Source organism: Carcharhinus amblyrhynchos, chromosome 4 (genome assembly GCF_965287045.1).
Source record: "Carcharhinus amblyrhynchos chromosome 4, sCarAmb.v2.hapA, whole genome shotgun sequence".
Lineage (NCBI taxonomy): Eukaryota > Metazoa > Chordata > Chondrichthyes > Carcharhiniformes > Carcharhinidae > Carcharhinus > Carcharhinus amblyrhynchos.
Genome location: NC_137327.1, coordinates 130,180,688 through 130,197,087, shown reverse-complemented (window position 1 = coordinate 130,197,087; position 16,400 = coordinate 130,180,688). Strand labels below are relative to the sequence as shown.

At 43.2% G+C, this 16,400-nt stretch overlaps 1 protein-coding gene across 1 annotated transcript in view; it reads right to left on the bottom strand.

Moving 5' to 3' along the window:
• ophn1 (oligophrenin 1) overlaps positions 1-16,400 on the bottom strand; it is a 190,946-nt gene that overhangs the window by 46,632 nt on the left and 127,914 nt on the right. Inside the window, exons 19-20 of the mRNA XM_080187883.1 lie at positions 11,877-12,024; positions 2,031-2,387 (exon numbers count right to left, since the gene is read on the bottom strand). Coding sequence (XP_080044009.1) covers positions 2,031-2,387; positions 11,877-12,024 — 505 coding nt within the window. The remainder of the gene's footprint in view (positions 1-2,030; positions 2,388-11,876; positions 12,025-16,400) is intronic.

Genomic DNA, 16,400 nt, shown 5'->3' with positions numbered 1-16,400 from the left:
GGCAGGTATTGCATGGGAAGAAGTGCCTTGGGAAAGAGATGAGGGGCTGGGGGGGGAATGGAGGAGTGAACCAGGGTATCACCAGGGTCCCTGTGCAATGCTGACAGAGAGGGTGATGTTTAGTGTCGGCATCATGCTGGGATTGACAGGAAGAGGGGTAAGAAGTAAATAATAAAGCTAGGAAATATATTTTACTGATACTATCTTTACATAAACACTTATAGCCAAGATTGCAGGTTCTTGCAGTCTTTTCTTTGTCAGATTGGAATCTCGGCATTCATTTTTCGCGCACTTTCTAGGTTTTTGTCTAACAGGTGCGAACGATGCTTCAGCTCACTCAGTGTGGGTGCCGAGTTCAATGACTCAACAAAACAGGCACTAGACTGGCACCCACCCCCACCCACCCCCACCCAGATCCACCTTTCCTGCTCTCCACCCACCCCCACACAACAAAAGGAAAAGTACAGAACAGAGACAGGCCCTTCGGGCCCTCTAAGCCCGTGCCGATCATGATGCCCTCACTAAACTAAAAAGAATCTTCTGCCCTTACTCGGTCCGTATCCCTCTATCTCGCACCCATCCAGATGCCTCTTAAATGTGCCCACTTCCACCACCTCCTCTGGCAGCGCGCCTGAAAAGCTCCCCCCACAGATTTCCCTTTACCACGACCGATCTTGCTGTCCGTTATTGGCCGAGTTGCTTTATTCTGCTGATCTCAAGCAGTTATGCGATTGGTTGAGTTACCCTAAGTGACAGCGCCCCCCCCCCCCGCCACTCCTTATTTTGTTAGTGTTACCATGGTGTAAATGTATTTTCACCCGTGTTAAGCACCATTTTAACAGGTAACCAAGGAAGTTAAGCACACAAAGGACAACTGCATACCCTGCTTTGCATTCCATCAACAAAAGGTTAAAGTACTTGTGCATACACTTTGTGAATATTGGAGATCGCATGCCAATGATGGGATTTATTACCCCTTTTCTCTTTTTTATGTGCAATTAGACACATCTGGATTCCCAATTTTCCACGTGGCCAAAGTATTGGATACCATTGGCCCAGATCCTGCTCTCTGTTAGCTGTGACCTTCTTTCTAAAAAAAAAATGTATAGCATGTAGTTACACACTTTCTGAACTCGGACCATCTGCTTTGATCCCTGGAATTAAGAACTAAAACAGTCCGCTGAAGTAAATTCCAGCGAAGGCTCCTTTGTGGATCCAATTGATTTGGATGAGCCTAAATTCACATTAAAATGATGAAAGGAGTTGGACAGATGTGAGATTGGAAAACAAACTATTGTACTAGCTTGCAACGTTAATGGGGAGGTGATGGCCTAGTGGTATTATCGCTAGATTATTATTCCAGAAACTCAGCTAATGTTCTGGGGACCTGGGTTCAAATCCCGCCACAAAGACGGTGGAATTTGAATTCAATAAAATAATCATGAGTCTACTGATGCCTGTGAAATCCATTGTCGATTGTTGGAAAAACCTATCCGGTTCACTAATGTCCCTTAGGGAAGGAGATCTGCCGTCCTGACCTGGTCTGGCCTGAAGGGGTAGATTCAGAAAGAATGTTCCCAATGGTGGGGGAGTCCAGAACTCAGGGCCATAGCTCGGGGATAGAACTGAGGCGAGGAGAAACGTCTTCACCCAGTGCTGGTGGCTGTGTAGAACTCACTACCACAGAATGTAGTTGTGACCAAAATGTCATCTGATTTTGAGAAGAAATTATATATAACTCTTGGAGCTAAAAGGATCAAGGGATATTGTGGGGAGGGGTGGTAGAAACAGGATATTGGATTCGATGATCAGCCATGATTAATATGAATTGCGGAGCAGACTCAGTGGGACGAATGGCCTACACCTGATTCTAGTTTCTATCACACGTGGCTTCAGAGCCACAGAAATTACCCACAGGCAACTAGAAACAGGCAATAAATGCTGGCCAGCCAGCGACACCCATGTCCCACAAATTAATGAATAAATACTTCATGCCAAACACGTCTCTAAATTATGTCAAGGGCATTTACCATCTTCAGTGTAAAACATCCTTGAAGTAGCAGGCTTTGAGCGAAAGGATGATGCTCGAGAGGCATTGGCATGAGGCTGATCATTCGGTTGTGCCCCATTTACAGATTTTGGTGCAGGCTTCAGACCTCCATCTTTCGTTTTTGACGCATGTCTCCCCAGTTCCGACTCGGAAGCCAGCCGCGAGCCCTGGTTTCCCGCAGCCTGCCGAAGATGAGGTTCCGTTTCTGCCACCCTTGAGCTGCCCAGGCTTGGTCTCGTCGTTCGCTGCAGTGGGACAGGACTCAGTGGGGAGCCCACACCAGCAGTCTCTGGACTACTGGCAACACTGGCATTGTGGTTTGTGTTTCCTGCATCCTCTGCAAAAGAAGAGATTTTTCTTTGAAATGAAAGAAAATAACCTTACCTCGGTTTTTCTCTCCAGGAAAGCAAAGCGGGTCAACAAAAGAGAAGTAAGAGGACAAACCGTTTTATTGTAAATCGACTGAGCACCACCTCCTGATCAGTAGATAAATGTCACTGAAATCTTAGCTAGAATCATTTGCTGATTTGTGTACATTTATAGCCAATTACCCTGGATCTGTATCCACACACTCTCCTGCAGCCATGCTCCATGCAACCCCTCAAAGCCCAATCCATCACGCAAACCAGCCTCCCATCCATTGACTCTGTCTTCACTTCCTGCTGCCTCGGCAAAGCAGCCAGCATAATAAAGGACCCCATTCACCCTGGACATCCTCTCTTCCACCTTCTTTCATCGGGAAAAGGACACAGAAATCTGAGGCCACGCACCAACTGACTCAAGAACAGCTTCTACCCTGCTGCTGTAAGACTTTTGAATGGACCTACCTCGCACTAAGTTGATTTTCCCCCACACCCTAGCTATGACTGTAACACTACATTCTGCACCCTCCCCTCACCTCCTCTATGTACGGGTCGCTTTGTCTGTATAGTGTGCAAGAAACAACATTTTTCACTGTATACTAGTACAAGTGACAATAACAAAACAAATCAAAGGGGGCAGATTTTATAGAATTTTATCCTCTCCAGCATTAAGGTAACCCCAATTACTCAACCAATGAGGTTTTTCCCCCAGAGAGAGAGAGATGGGGGAATATCTTCAGCCATGAGACAGGTTAAGCAGATCAGATAATATTACAAAAGTATCTATGAAAAGGTGCAACTGGTCCATGATCTCGGTGTCTGGACACAACGCAGTAGCTCCTCAAAATGAATAGCGTTGTCTAAAAAAGTATCGTCTAGTTTGTTGGGACAGGTAGGCACGACACCTTTCACCATGAAAGCCAAAAGCCACTGAAGTACATCAGATTCACTGGCAATCCCACTGACAGCACCAATCTCATTAATACATCATCACTCAGTAAACCTAGGCTGGGATCAGCTCTAGAAGACACCATTAGATTGGTGCAAGAACTCTTATAATTCTAAAGGTCAGTCAGCCAAACTCCTTCAAAAAATTCATATCGTCACAAGTGGGAAACGAGGAAATGTAAAACAGGTGCAACAAATGAAAGTTTCACTTTAAAACGTATTGCAGAATCACAGAATCCAATCATAGAATCCCTGCAGTACAGGAGGAGGCCATTTGGCCCATTGAGTCTGTACCGACCACAATTCCACCCAGGCCCAATTCCCGTAACCCCACAGATTCACTTTGCTAATCCCCCTCTCACTAGGGTCAATTTAGCATGGCCAACCTATGTAACCTGCGCATCATTGGACTGTGGGAGGAAACCGGAGCAATCCCACGCGGACACGGGGAGAATGCGCAGACTCCACACAGACAGTGACCCAAGCCAGGAATTGAGCCCAGATCCCTGGCGCTGTGAGGCAGCAGTGCTAACCACTGTGCTGCCCAGCATCACTCTGGGCATCAATCCAAAGTTATTTGGGATGAAGGGATGTAACTGGTCTTAAATATTTCTGGTTGTTTGGTCATCAGATATATCATGAGAACATAAGAAATAGGAGCAGGAGTAGGCCATCCAGCCCTTCGAGCCTGCCCCGCCATTCAATAAGATCATGGCTGATCTGAAGTGGATCAGTTCCACTTTCCCGCTTTCTCCCCATAACCCTTAATTCCCTTGTCTATGAGAAATCTATCTACCCGTAACTTAAATATATTTAGCGAGGTAGCCTCCACCACTTCAACGGGCAGAGAATTCCAGAGATACACCACCCTTTGAGTGAAGAAGTTCCTCCTCAACTCTGACCTAAGCTGACTGCTCCCCCCCCCCCCACCTTTATCTTGAGGCTGTGTCCTCTAGTCCTGCTATCCTTTCTAAATGGGAAGAATCTCTCTACCGCTACATATCCATCCCCTCCATTATCTTATACGTCTCTATTAGATCCCCCCTCATCCTTCTAAACTCTAACGAGTACAAACCCAGTCTATTCAGTCTCTCTTCATAGTCCAACCCCCTCAACTCCGGTATCAGCCTAGTGAACCTCCTCTGCACTCCCTCCAAGGCCAGTTTTGCAGTTGGAAACTACATTTCCAATTTTTTGAGAAAAGAATAACAACTCATGAGCAAACCTCAGCCCTGGGCCTAGAGTCAACACTCCTCCACCTTCTCTACAAGGAAAGTTTGAAACAGCTCAAACCTTTTAGCTGAGATCAAAGGCAACCGAGGGCCCCGGCGACAAGTATAAAATGTTACAAAAGCAAAATATTGCAGATACTGGAAATCTAAACTAAAAGCCAAAGATTGGGCAGCATCCACTGCAACAGAAATAGGGTTCACGTATCAGGTTTGTGACCAGATTCAGGTTCTGATGAAAGGCCACAAACCTAAACCATTAACTCAGTTTCTCCTTCCACAGATACAGTCAGGCCTGTTGAGTATTTCCAGCATTTTTTTATTTGCATTACGTAAAATATTAAATTGCTATTCAAAATAAGTCCAGGCTATTATCTCACACTGAACGAGGCTCGGGAGACCAGAGATCATAGAGTGGAAAGTAAAACAACTAAAAACGTCAGGAATCGGAAAGAATTTCATACAAAGGGTGGAAAACGTTACCAATAACCAATAACGTTACTCAAAAATGTTTCAGTTCTTCCCTCTAGTGTTTCAGTTCTTCCCTCCTAGCATCCTTCTATATTTTGAATGCTGTTAAATTTTCCATTTCTAACCAGTTGAACTGGAAAATTATTCCAAATATTTCCTACCCTTTGTGTGAAATTCTTTTCCCATTCCTGACAGGATCTTGAACTTCCTAACCCACAGTAAGGATATAAAACAACACCTTTTCCACAATCATCCTCAACTGGACAGGGATGGAGAACTTAGTGGCATTCAAAAATATAGGAGGACGTGAGGCTAGGAGAACTAAGACCGTCAAAAGGTCGTTATGTTTTACGCTCATGTTACTATGAGCTGCAAGATTTTACCCATTGCCCACACCCCCTATTCTCCACCTCAGAGTCACTGCTCTGAAGAAAAGGCTTCTAAAAACTAAACAGATCTGCACTGTTCAAGGAATGCAAATATTCACCACAAAAGGAAAAACAGACTAGGCTTTTCTCATTAACACATGCCCAATGAATTAAAGTGCTTTAATGCCAACCCTATAATTGGATTTCAACCCAAGGACTGTGCAGTTAAACTGCAAAACCATATAAAAAAAAATAGGGAAAACAAGAATTTTGGTAGTTTATCCAGCTAGCAGCTGCAAGCAATTGATCGAACCAGACACTACTGGTCTCACGAAAGAAACAAGTGCTGATGCCAAGTGGCGAGAACTTCAGACACGTACAATGATCAACGCCATAGAAGTGTTGTCCAGCACTGCCGGCCGATAAGTGTCTGGTTAATAGAACAAAGTCGGAGCGCACAAATCAAAGGAAAAAGCGCAGTCCTGTTTCGACATCGCAGAATGCAACAGATTGACACGGGGTCTAATTAACCACCTCAGGTCCCTCAAGTGTAGTTGTTGATTAACCAAATGTAAGAAAAGGCAAAGGGTAAGGCGGGAGGCTCAATGCTGGGGTCACGTCACTTCACATAGATGCCTGGGGACTTGATTTTCATTCCAAGCTCATTGGAATGGTCAAAGTCCAAATGGAAAGTCGCAGTTCACTCCCCAAGTGCGATCCAACTGAGATTACCAACAAGATTATTGGTTGAGTGGAAACGAAGGAAGGAGTGTGGGGAGGCCACGTTGCAGTTTTCATCCATTGTCTAATCGTTAACTAACATGTTCACTGGTTAGAATGGTTCACTATAACTCTTCATCCCAGAAGTGAGTTGTTGCCAATAGCTCAATCCGCTAGAATGTTAACTCTAATTAATGAAAACTAAACTGTCACACAATTCAATGTGATTTTTTAAAAAATTCGTTCATGGGATGTGGGCATCGCTGGATAGGCTAGCATTTACTTATTATCCAAATGGTCAACCACATTGCTGTGGCTCTGGTGTCACATGTAGGCCAGGTCCGTTAAGGACAGCAGATTCCTTTCCCAAAAGGACATTAGTGAACCAGATGGGGTTTTTTTTTATATAACAATCGATAATGGCTTCATGGTGATCTTTCAATTACAGATTTTTTATTGAATTCAAATTTCGCCACCTGCGGTCACCATCAATCTTGTGAAAAAAAAATTGACATCCAAATAGTTCTTGGTTGTCATGTTAACTCCATAAAAATGCAGAACAGGTGATGTTTTGCTGGGATCCATGGGCACTGGTGGCCATCTTGTTCTCCTTTCCAGGTGGTTGTTGGGTGGGTGTAAGCCTAGACATTGAACATTTCCTTCCAACCTCAATCAGTAGGGGGAATTTTCCTGTCCCGCCCACCCCAGGAATCATAGTGGGTGGGGAGTGGGACCGTGCAAGGATCCACTGACCTTAGATGGGATTTTCCAGTTTTGCGGTGAGCGTGGCCGGAAAATCCCAGCCCATATCTACCTCCATGTTTTCTCCAGCTGGCTCACCTGGAGAATAAGGTGGAAATCTGGCTGACTTTTTTTCCCAGCTCTTTTTAAACCACACCCCAGTGCTGCCCTGTAGAGATTATCTAAAGTCAGCGTAAAGAGAGCACATCTAGCTGATAACTCAGCAACATGAATGGTAATACAATTACCCCGAGCCAGGATGCAACTGATGAGTTTCCTAAACTGCCACTAGAAGTGCACCCATCACAATTTTAAAGGCTTGGTGTCTCTTGACAGCTCATAGCCACAGAAGTGTGAAACATATCGATCATTTGACACCCGAAAATGTGTCCCTCTAGTTCTTCCAACCTGGCATTCTTCTATACTTTGAATGCTGTTAAATTTGCCATTTCTAACCAGTTGAACTGGAAAATTATTCCAAATATTTTCCACCCTTTGTGTGAAATTCTTTCCCATTCCTGACTGGATCCTGAACTGCCTAACTCACTGTAAGAATAGGCAACACTTTTTTCCACAATCATCCTCAACACTGGTGCCCCACAAGGCTGTGTTCTCAGCCCTCTGCTATACTCCTTATACACCTATGACTGTGTGGTGAAATTCCCCTCTGACTAGATTTTCAAGTTTGCTGACAACACCACCGTAATGGTCAGATCTCAAACAATGATAAGACAGAGTACAAGAAAGAGATAGGGGATCTGGTGAACTGGTGTGGCGACAATAATCTCTCCCTCAATGTCAACAAAACGAAGGGAATTGCCATCCACTTCAGGGAAGGGTGGAGGAGAACTTTCTCCAATGGATATCAACGGGGACGAAGTAGAAAGGGTCGAGAGCTTCAATTTTTTAGGTGTCCTGATCCCTCCATGCCAACACCATTGTTAAGAAAACTCACCAATGCTTCCACTTTCTCAAAAGACTAAGAAAATTTGGCATGTCAGCCACGAGTGTCACCAACATTTACAGACGCACCTTAGAAACATTCTTTCTGGTTGTATCACAGCTTGGTATGGGCTCCTGTTCTGTCCAAGACCACAAGAAACTAAAAGATAGTGAATGTAGCCCAATCCATTACACAAACCAACTTCCCATCCAACGACATCGTCTGAACTTCCTGCTGCCTCGGCAAAGCAGCCAGCATAATTAAGGATCCCACACATCCTGGACCTTCTCTTTTCCATCATCTTTCATTGGGAAAAAGATACAAAAGTCTGAGGCCACATACCAACTGACTCAAGAACAGCTTTTTCCCTGCTGCTGTCAGACTTTTGAATGGACCTATCTTGCATTTTCTACATTCTAGCTATGACTATAACACTACATTCTGCACTCTCTTGTTTCCTACTCTATGAATGGTATGCCCTGTCTGTACAGCTTGCAAGAAACAATACGTTTTACTGTATACTGAAACGTGATAATATACCAAATCATTTTTTTTTACTTTCCACTATATGACCTCGCCTCTAACAGGGCTGGCTCATTGTGAAATAATAACCTGGATTTGCTTTATGTAGCAATTTAATATTTCGAATAAGATAAATGGAAAATGCTAGAAACTCAATGTGACTTGATTCTTTGGGGGTTTTCTGGAGATGGAAGTTATTGTCACACTGCACAAGGAACTGGAGTTGCTGATTAACGAATGGCAGGTGAAGCACAATAGGCGAAGGAGGGTATCGTTCAAAATTTAATTTTCAGAACGTGCTGAAGGTGGTCCCCCTCTCAGCAATCTGAACTTCTCATGAGAAGATTCCTAGGCCAAAGTTCCTGCTTTCGGCTGGGACTGGGGAAAAGGGGAAAGCGAGAACATTCTCCAGACTGTGAATTACTCGGCCTAATAACTTTGTCAAAGATCACAGCAAGAATATCCAAAGAATAAATTATCCCTTTGTGGCCATTTCTGACCTTTGTGGGACTTTATTGCATCATCTGCCCTAGCGTTAGGCTCCTTAATCAATGGGAATCATTTCACATTAGCTATCACCCCTTAGCATCTTGAAAACTTTGATCAAAGCAACCCTTAATGTTTTAAATTCCAGGGAATACAACCCCTGTGCAATCTCATCTTGTAATTTAACCCTAGGAATTCAGGTAACATTCCAGTAAATCTATGCTGCACATCCTCCACGGTTAATATATCCTCCCTAACGCATGGGCCAGAACTGCTTACAGTCGTCCAGTCTAACCAGACCTTTACATAGCTGAAGCAGGAGTTCCATTAGTTTGTTTTGTAGTAAAGGTAAAATGCCTTTAGTTCCAGGTGATCATAGGCTGCTCTCCTCTTTGAGGAGGAGAACTGACTGATGGTGATTTTAATCCGAGGCAAGGGGCAGGGTTGAGAAAGTGGGGCCTTCACGAGTAACCTCAGCCAGTACGGGAATTGAACCCATGCTGTTGACATTGCTTCATATCACAAACCAGCCACCCAACCAACTGAGCTAAGCCATTGTAGAACTAGGTTACTTTCTGTACTTGTTCATGACATTTTAATAATCTTTGTACACAAATTCCTTTAAACCGCAATTGTTACTATCTTTCCACCATTTAGAAAGTACCTTGTTTTATCCTTTTTAGATCCAAACATTGAAATCCTTTTGCCATCATTTAATCTATCAATATCTTATGCTTCCATGTATACTGCTTACAAAGCAGCCTAGATTTGGATACATGGCTTTCTATTCCATAAAGAGTTATTAATAAATATGGTGAAGAGTTGAGGTCCAATATAGATCACTGTGGAACACCACTTGACATAGCCAGCCAATGGGTCCCTGTCCATTACCCCAACATTCTGCCTGAGTTTTTAGCTTCAAATTTAGTTAACACGATGGGAAACTTTAATAAATGCTTTCTAGTAAAAAGAGACATTGCTGTCAAAGCTTCTTGTCTTGCAGTCACCTGGATAGATAAAAGAATGCCAAATTTCAAAGGTAGCAACTATTTATACTGCATGACAAAAAAGGTGCTGATTGGTTGGCAAGTCAACAATCATTGGTTGAGATGTTGCCATGAAGAATGGCCTACTTTTGTTCCTTGTTCATACATTTGTATATAGGAATGGACCAGGGAACTATTGAGCCCCACGCTTTTGCTTAATTCATGCCTGGACATTTTCCTTTTACCTGCAGAGGACAAGCCCCTGTGCATGAATATATGTAGCCTCTAGCAAGTGTGAGTGAGCTTCATTGCGAGCCCCACTAATAATCTAAATTGGATGTTTGTACAACTTTTAACACACGCAGCAAGTCTTGTCCAATCACGGAATAGTTTCTAACAGTAGCCATCATGTTCTGAGTTTTACATTCACAGGCTAGTTGAACATGGTCAATATTCCACCTGCTAAACCATCAAAAGGAACATGCTGTTTGATATGTTCCAGTGGTCACTGGGACATGCGACCTACATACCTAGTTTCACACTGCCACTGAAATTTGTACATTGCATCACTCCTTTGAATGGTAGGCAGAACATCTTCTGGTCAAAATCCCATTAGTGGAAAGCTTTCTGGAAGTCCATACAAATAACATTCATTCCCATTTCCCTATGCAATACTTTTGTCACCTCTTCCAAAAAATTAACCAGATTTGTCAGGTCTGGCGTAATCTTTACAAATCTATGCTGGTGCTCGCAAAGCAGATGAAAATTTCCAAAGCAGATGAATTAAGCAAAAGCGTGGGGCTCAATAGTTCCCTGCTGCGTTCCTATATACAAATGTATGAACAAGGAACAAAAGTAGGCCATTCTTCATGGCAACACCTCAAACAATGATTGATTCACCCTGCCCTCAATTACAGACTTTTAGAAGATTGGTGTGGAGCAGTCGACTAAGATGTATCATTTTGTGGAGGTGTGTTTTGATTGTGAAAATAAATTTTTCATGTACATGTTAATGCTATGCGCTCAAAATGCTCCATAAATCAACAAAGACAAAAGGTGGGGTTGAGGGGAACAGGGCAGATGTCTAACACAACAGTTCACGCTACCACCTGCTTACCCCTAATTTTCCAGATAAAATGGGTTCACAGTCTGCAATTGGAGGGCATGGTGAAAAGTGAGAGACAGGCACTCAAGGAAGTGTGACAAACAGGAGGAAAGAGCCAGACAGTGAGCTGATACGAGTGAGATTATACATTTAATATAATAAATCTTTGAATATTTAGAGACCAAAGCTAATTGCTCAGTTGGGAAACCCATGGAATCCAGGAACATGGAATTTATAAACATGGGATTACCTCAATTTGAAAGTTCTCCTCCAATCCACACACAACGCTAACTTAGAAATATAGAATCACAGAATATTCTAGTGCAGAAGAGGCCCTTCAGCCCATTGAGTCTCACCAACACATGAAAGGTCTTGACCTGCCCATCTAATCCCACTTGCCAGCACTTGGCCCATGACCTTGACTATTATGGTGTGCGAAGTACTTATCCAGATGCTTTTTAAAGGATGTGAGACATCCCATGTATTGCTGTTCCTTCACTGTTGCTGGGTCAAAATCCTAGAACTTCCTTCCTAAGAGCACTGTGGGTGTACCTACACCAGGTAGCCTGCAGCAGTTAAGAAGATGGCTCCCTATCACCTTTTCAAGGGCGACTGGGGACACGAAGCAAGTGGTGGTCCAGCCGGAGATGCTCAACTCCCAAGAAAGAACAAAAACGATGCACAGGCATTTGGAAGCACAAGGTAACTCAGCACAAACCGTAGAAGAGTGGCTGCCTTTACAAGAAAGGGAGGGAAAGAAATGTATTTAAACCAAGGCGAGACCATGCACAATGATCAGCAAGACCAGCCTCTTCCTTCTCTCAGTCTCCCCTACAACAAAAATCAAACCTTTACGGTATCTTATACGCTGTCAGTCACACACACAACACGTATGTAAAACTAGGCCTCACGGTTGGGAATGCGAGCGATGAAACAGATACTGACCTTCCACATCCTCGGAGAAGGAAGAGTTGAGGTTATGCCGGGGCCGGGTGGGGCGTTTGGAGATTGTGATTGGCTGGCGTTTCCGGGGTGCTGCTCTGGGAGGTGGTATCGGGGGGGCAGCATTCTCCTCAGGCGGGGACCGAAATATCTGGGAAAAAAAAACGCAACAAAATGGAGACATATTCCCAGAATCCTTTTCAAAAATTCCAATCTGCTCACTAACTCGCTTTCCTCCTAACCATTTCTTCAAAGGCTAAAAATGCCTGAAGGGTAGAGTTATCTCCCCCTCTGGCTGTAAGCTCAGCAAGACAAATCTCCTCGGCAGATACAACAGGAGATCAGGAACAGAGCAGAGGAAATTCCAGATGCGGATGCTCTTCAGGGAGCTGGGAAGAGATTCCAAGTTCTAAATCATGAGAGAACTGGATTAACAACAACAACAATCATTAGCACGGGGATGCTGACTGCAAGGGATTACTGAGCCACACAGCGAGGGGGAGCTGGAACTGTACAAATCATTAACATAAGTTTCAGCTCACACAGTGCATTAACCTAACTCAGGTTCAGTAACTCAACCAGGTCAGTACAATCAACAGGATCACTAGGACTCACTGTTCACTAGGTTTAGATTTAAGTGTATTTATTCAAAGATCACAGCATTCTTTGTTGCAGTTTGATCTTTAGTAAGGAGCTCTGGTGTCCCAGCACAGTTTATGAAAAAAAGGACTCTTTCTCGAGGAGAGCAGAAATGGAATGGCCAATGCTGTGGTATCTTAGCAGGGGGTGATACCATGTTGTTTATATGGTGAGTTCACATTCTTTAGTATTGTGGAATGCAGATGTGCTGAGTTTCAGCCGTGTGTTTTATTATGTGGATGGCATGTAAAAACCTATTAAATCCAATGAAAAATAATACTCCGCCCTGTGGAGGCCATTATTACTAACTTGTAAATTGTGGCTTAGTGGTAACACTCGCCAGAGTCGGACGGGTGGCACAGTGGCTAGCACTGCTGCCTCACAGCGTCAGAGACCCGGGTTCGATTCCCATCTTGGGTCACTGTCTGTGAGGAGTCTGCACATTCTCCCCATGTGGGTTTCTTCCGGGTGCTCCAGTTTCTTCCCACTGTCCGAAAGGATGTGCTAGTTAGGTGCATTGGCCATGCTAAATTCTCCTTCGGTGTACCCGAACAGGTGCCAGAGCGCGGCAATTAGGGGATTTTCACAGTAACTTCATTGCAGTGTTGGTGTAAACCTACTTGTGACACTAATAAAAGGACGCATGTTTGAGTGCCACTCCAGAAACTTAGCATGCAATCTGGATTGATAGTCCACTGCAACACTGAGGGAGTCCTTTACTATCTCAGGTACTGACCTTTGGGAGGAATGTTAAAAATCAAGGTCCCATTATCCTCTTATTTGGACATGGAAGATCCCAAAGGACTATTTGAAAATCAGGTGTGTTAATGTCTCAACCAATCTTTATCTCTCAACCAAGAATAAAAACAGATGAGCTGATATTTTATAACATGTCCTTGCTGTGTGTAAATTGGCTGCCAAATTTCACAGTGACCACACTTCATTGGCTGTAAAGCACTCCAATGCCCTGAGGTTGTGAAAGGTGAAACAGAGAAAAGTTTTCTTCCTTCCTGTTAGCTTTTTGGTTATGGAACGTAATTGACAAGTTCCTCAGCCACCCTGTTTAACAACTGGCACTGCACGCAAAAAAAAACCTTTCAAATCTGCCATTTCTCGTGTTACATAACAATGAATTATGTACCTTGCTTGACTGTAAATGCAGAACCTAGAGGATATGAATAAGAGGATAGCAAAGAGTAAGATGATCAACCATCTCTCTCTCGTTTTCTGCCCTTCCCCCACTTCCCCTATCCACATAAACACTTAGCAGTCAGGTGAATAATTAAGAAGTAAACCCGAGTCACTTTCTCTCCCTCATACCTTAACCATTGCCCAAGTTTGGGGTAAGCCAACACATTCTTTGCAAATCACCTTTCACGGCTAGGACAGCTAATTTAAGTTCTCGATTCTCCCTTCGTATGATAACATCTTGGAAATTTTCATCCTCAAATATTTTTCAGATCTTAATATATCCTTGTGTTTGTAAACCTTTTGGGTTTTAGAAGTTTGTGTCCAACACATCTTAGTGGTGTGACCTTTCTTGCCGCAGCTTCTACATTTATTTTCTCTACTCCAACATTCATGTGGAAATGCCCTCCTGAACACACTGATGGCAGGCTTGTATTTTAAGAGATTTCTCCTTGTTGGTTCCCAGTTTACATATTTTGGCTCCAGCTCCTATTTGAGAAGCTTCTTGTATGGCAGACACCATGATCTTAACAGCATGTTTTAACGTAAAGAAGATTTCAGTGAGTGATCATCTTTGAAATGCTTCATTGCAAAGTCTGCAAACAAACCTGTCTCGTAGAGTGTCTTCAAGGGTTGAGCCAAGCTCTCAGTTCTTCACTAACCTCCTCAGCAGTGTGATAAATTGTAATACATTTTAACCTGGCTCCATTGATGAAATTGGAATCTCTTGGCAATCTTGGGTCGGTCCTTTCTAGGTTTTTTTTCCACATGGTCTCTCGAGATGGACAATGTTCTGTAGCAATGTGAAATATTTATGCCTGGCTACACCAATGACAGCGATTATGTAAAGTTAATCCAGCATCTTGTTCACCGTTAAATAACATTGAAATTTGTCTTTGTAAGCATTCCATATTTCCACGCTTCCTTCAAGCGTCTCTATGGCACCACCTTTGTCCGCCATTGCTGGTTATTAAATCGTAGTACTCCCTTTAACTTTTGCCCACCTCTTATTTATTTTTCTCTCCCTTATTAATTTGTGTTATTTGTTGTTCTATTTTAGTTGGATCTGTGGTTTGGAAAAAAATAGTTTTATTTCAAAAAACGTTTTGGTCGGCAATCTCTAAACAAGGCGGCTTTATTTGTAATTCCTGTTTGGTTTATTTTTTTATTTGGAATAGTGGCTTCCCCTTTTTTGAATGCACAGGCTCTCTCTCTTTTTTTTTAAAGTGAGGATCCTGTTACCGTATCCTCCAGGTGAGGTCCTGCCATTCGGCAGTCCACCCAGCCTCTAAACAGCAAGTAAACGCTCCTTTTTCACGACTACTCGTGGTTTTACTGCTTGCAGTTTTCTCTGTTGACAGATCATTTCTTGTACATGTGATTTCTGCAGTTGAGAGATCATTTCTTGCACTTGAGGGTTATTCAACCAGTTTCAGAGTCAAGGCACTGATTTTCTCTCTCTCGTCTTTCTGACATCAATGTTCCATTTCACATCAAAGTCACGGTTGAGAAGAAAAGCCTCAGAATCCAGTCAATTTCGACTTAAAAACCAATCTCTTCACCTGTTTTGCCTTGTGCATGTGTAATTATTTCTGACCAATTTGACCACAGGGAGAAAAGGATTTCTGAGGTACCACACCATGGGTCACTTAAACAAACCAATGTAGTTTTATGTACAAGTTGTTGCCTGGTTGTCCAACATGGGAGAGAGATTAAAAATCCATGGATGCCTCTAGTGATGGCCTAGCACATCATGTGACTAATCACAACAATACATTGCTTTATAATACAGAATAATAATAAAAATATGTTCTCACTGACACTACCTATTTAACTGCTAGGACAGCACAGTGGCAAGATTTGTCACATACACTGAAAAGTAATGTTTCTTGCGCACTATACAGACAGAGCATACCATTCATAGAGAAGGAAAGGAGAGAGTGCAGAATGTAGTGTTACAGTCATAGCTAGGGTGTTGAGAAAGATCAGCTTAATGCAGGGCAAGTCCATTCAGAAGTCTGATGGCAGCAGGGAAGAAGCTGTTTTTGAGTTGGTGGGTACGTGATCTCAGATTTTTATATCTTTTTCCCGACAGAAGAAGGTGGAAGAGAGAACGTCCAGGGTGCGTGGGATCCTTAATTATGCTGGCTGCTTTTCCAAGGCAGTGGGAAGCATAGACAAAGTCAATGGATGAGAGGATGATTTGAGAGATGGACTAGGCTTTGTTCACGATCTTTTGTAGTTTAATGCAGTCTTGGACAGAGCAGGAGCCACACCAAACTGTGATACCAAGAAGGATACTTCCTATGGTGCATCTGTAACAGTTGGTGAGACTTGTACCTGTCATGCCAAATTTCCTTACTGTCCTGAGAAATTAGAGGCGTTGGTGGGCTGCCTACAGTGCCAGGGACATGGTGTCTATTCCTGGCTTGGGTTGCAGTCTGTGTGGAATCTGTATGTTTACCTCATGTCTGCGGATGCTCTGTCCGGTTTACTCCCACAGTCTGAAAGACACGCTGGTTCACTGCGTTGACCAAGCTAATTTTCCCTCAGTGTACCCGAACAGGCACCGGAGTGTGGCGACTTGGATATTTTCACAGTAACTTCATTGCAGTGTTAATGTGAATCTACTTGTGACACTAATAAATAAACTTTAATTGATTAAACAATCTCCAACATTGCAATAATTCCTATTTTTGA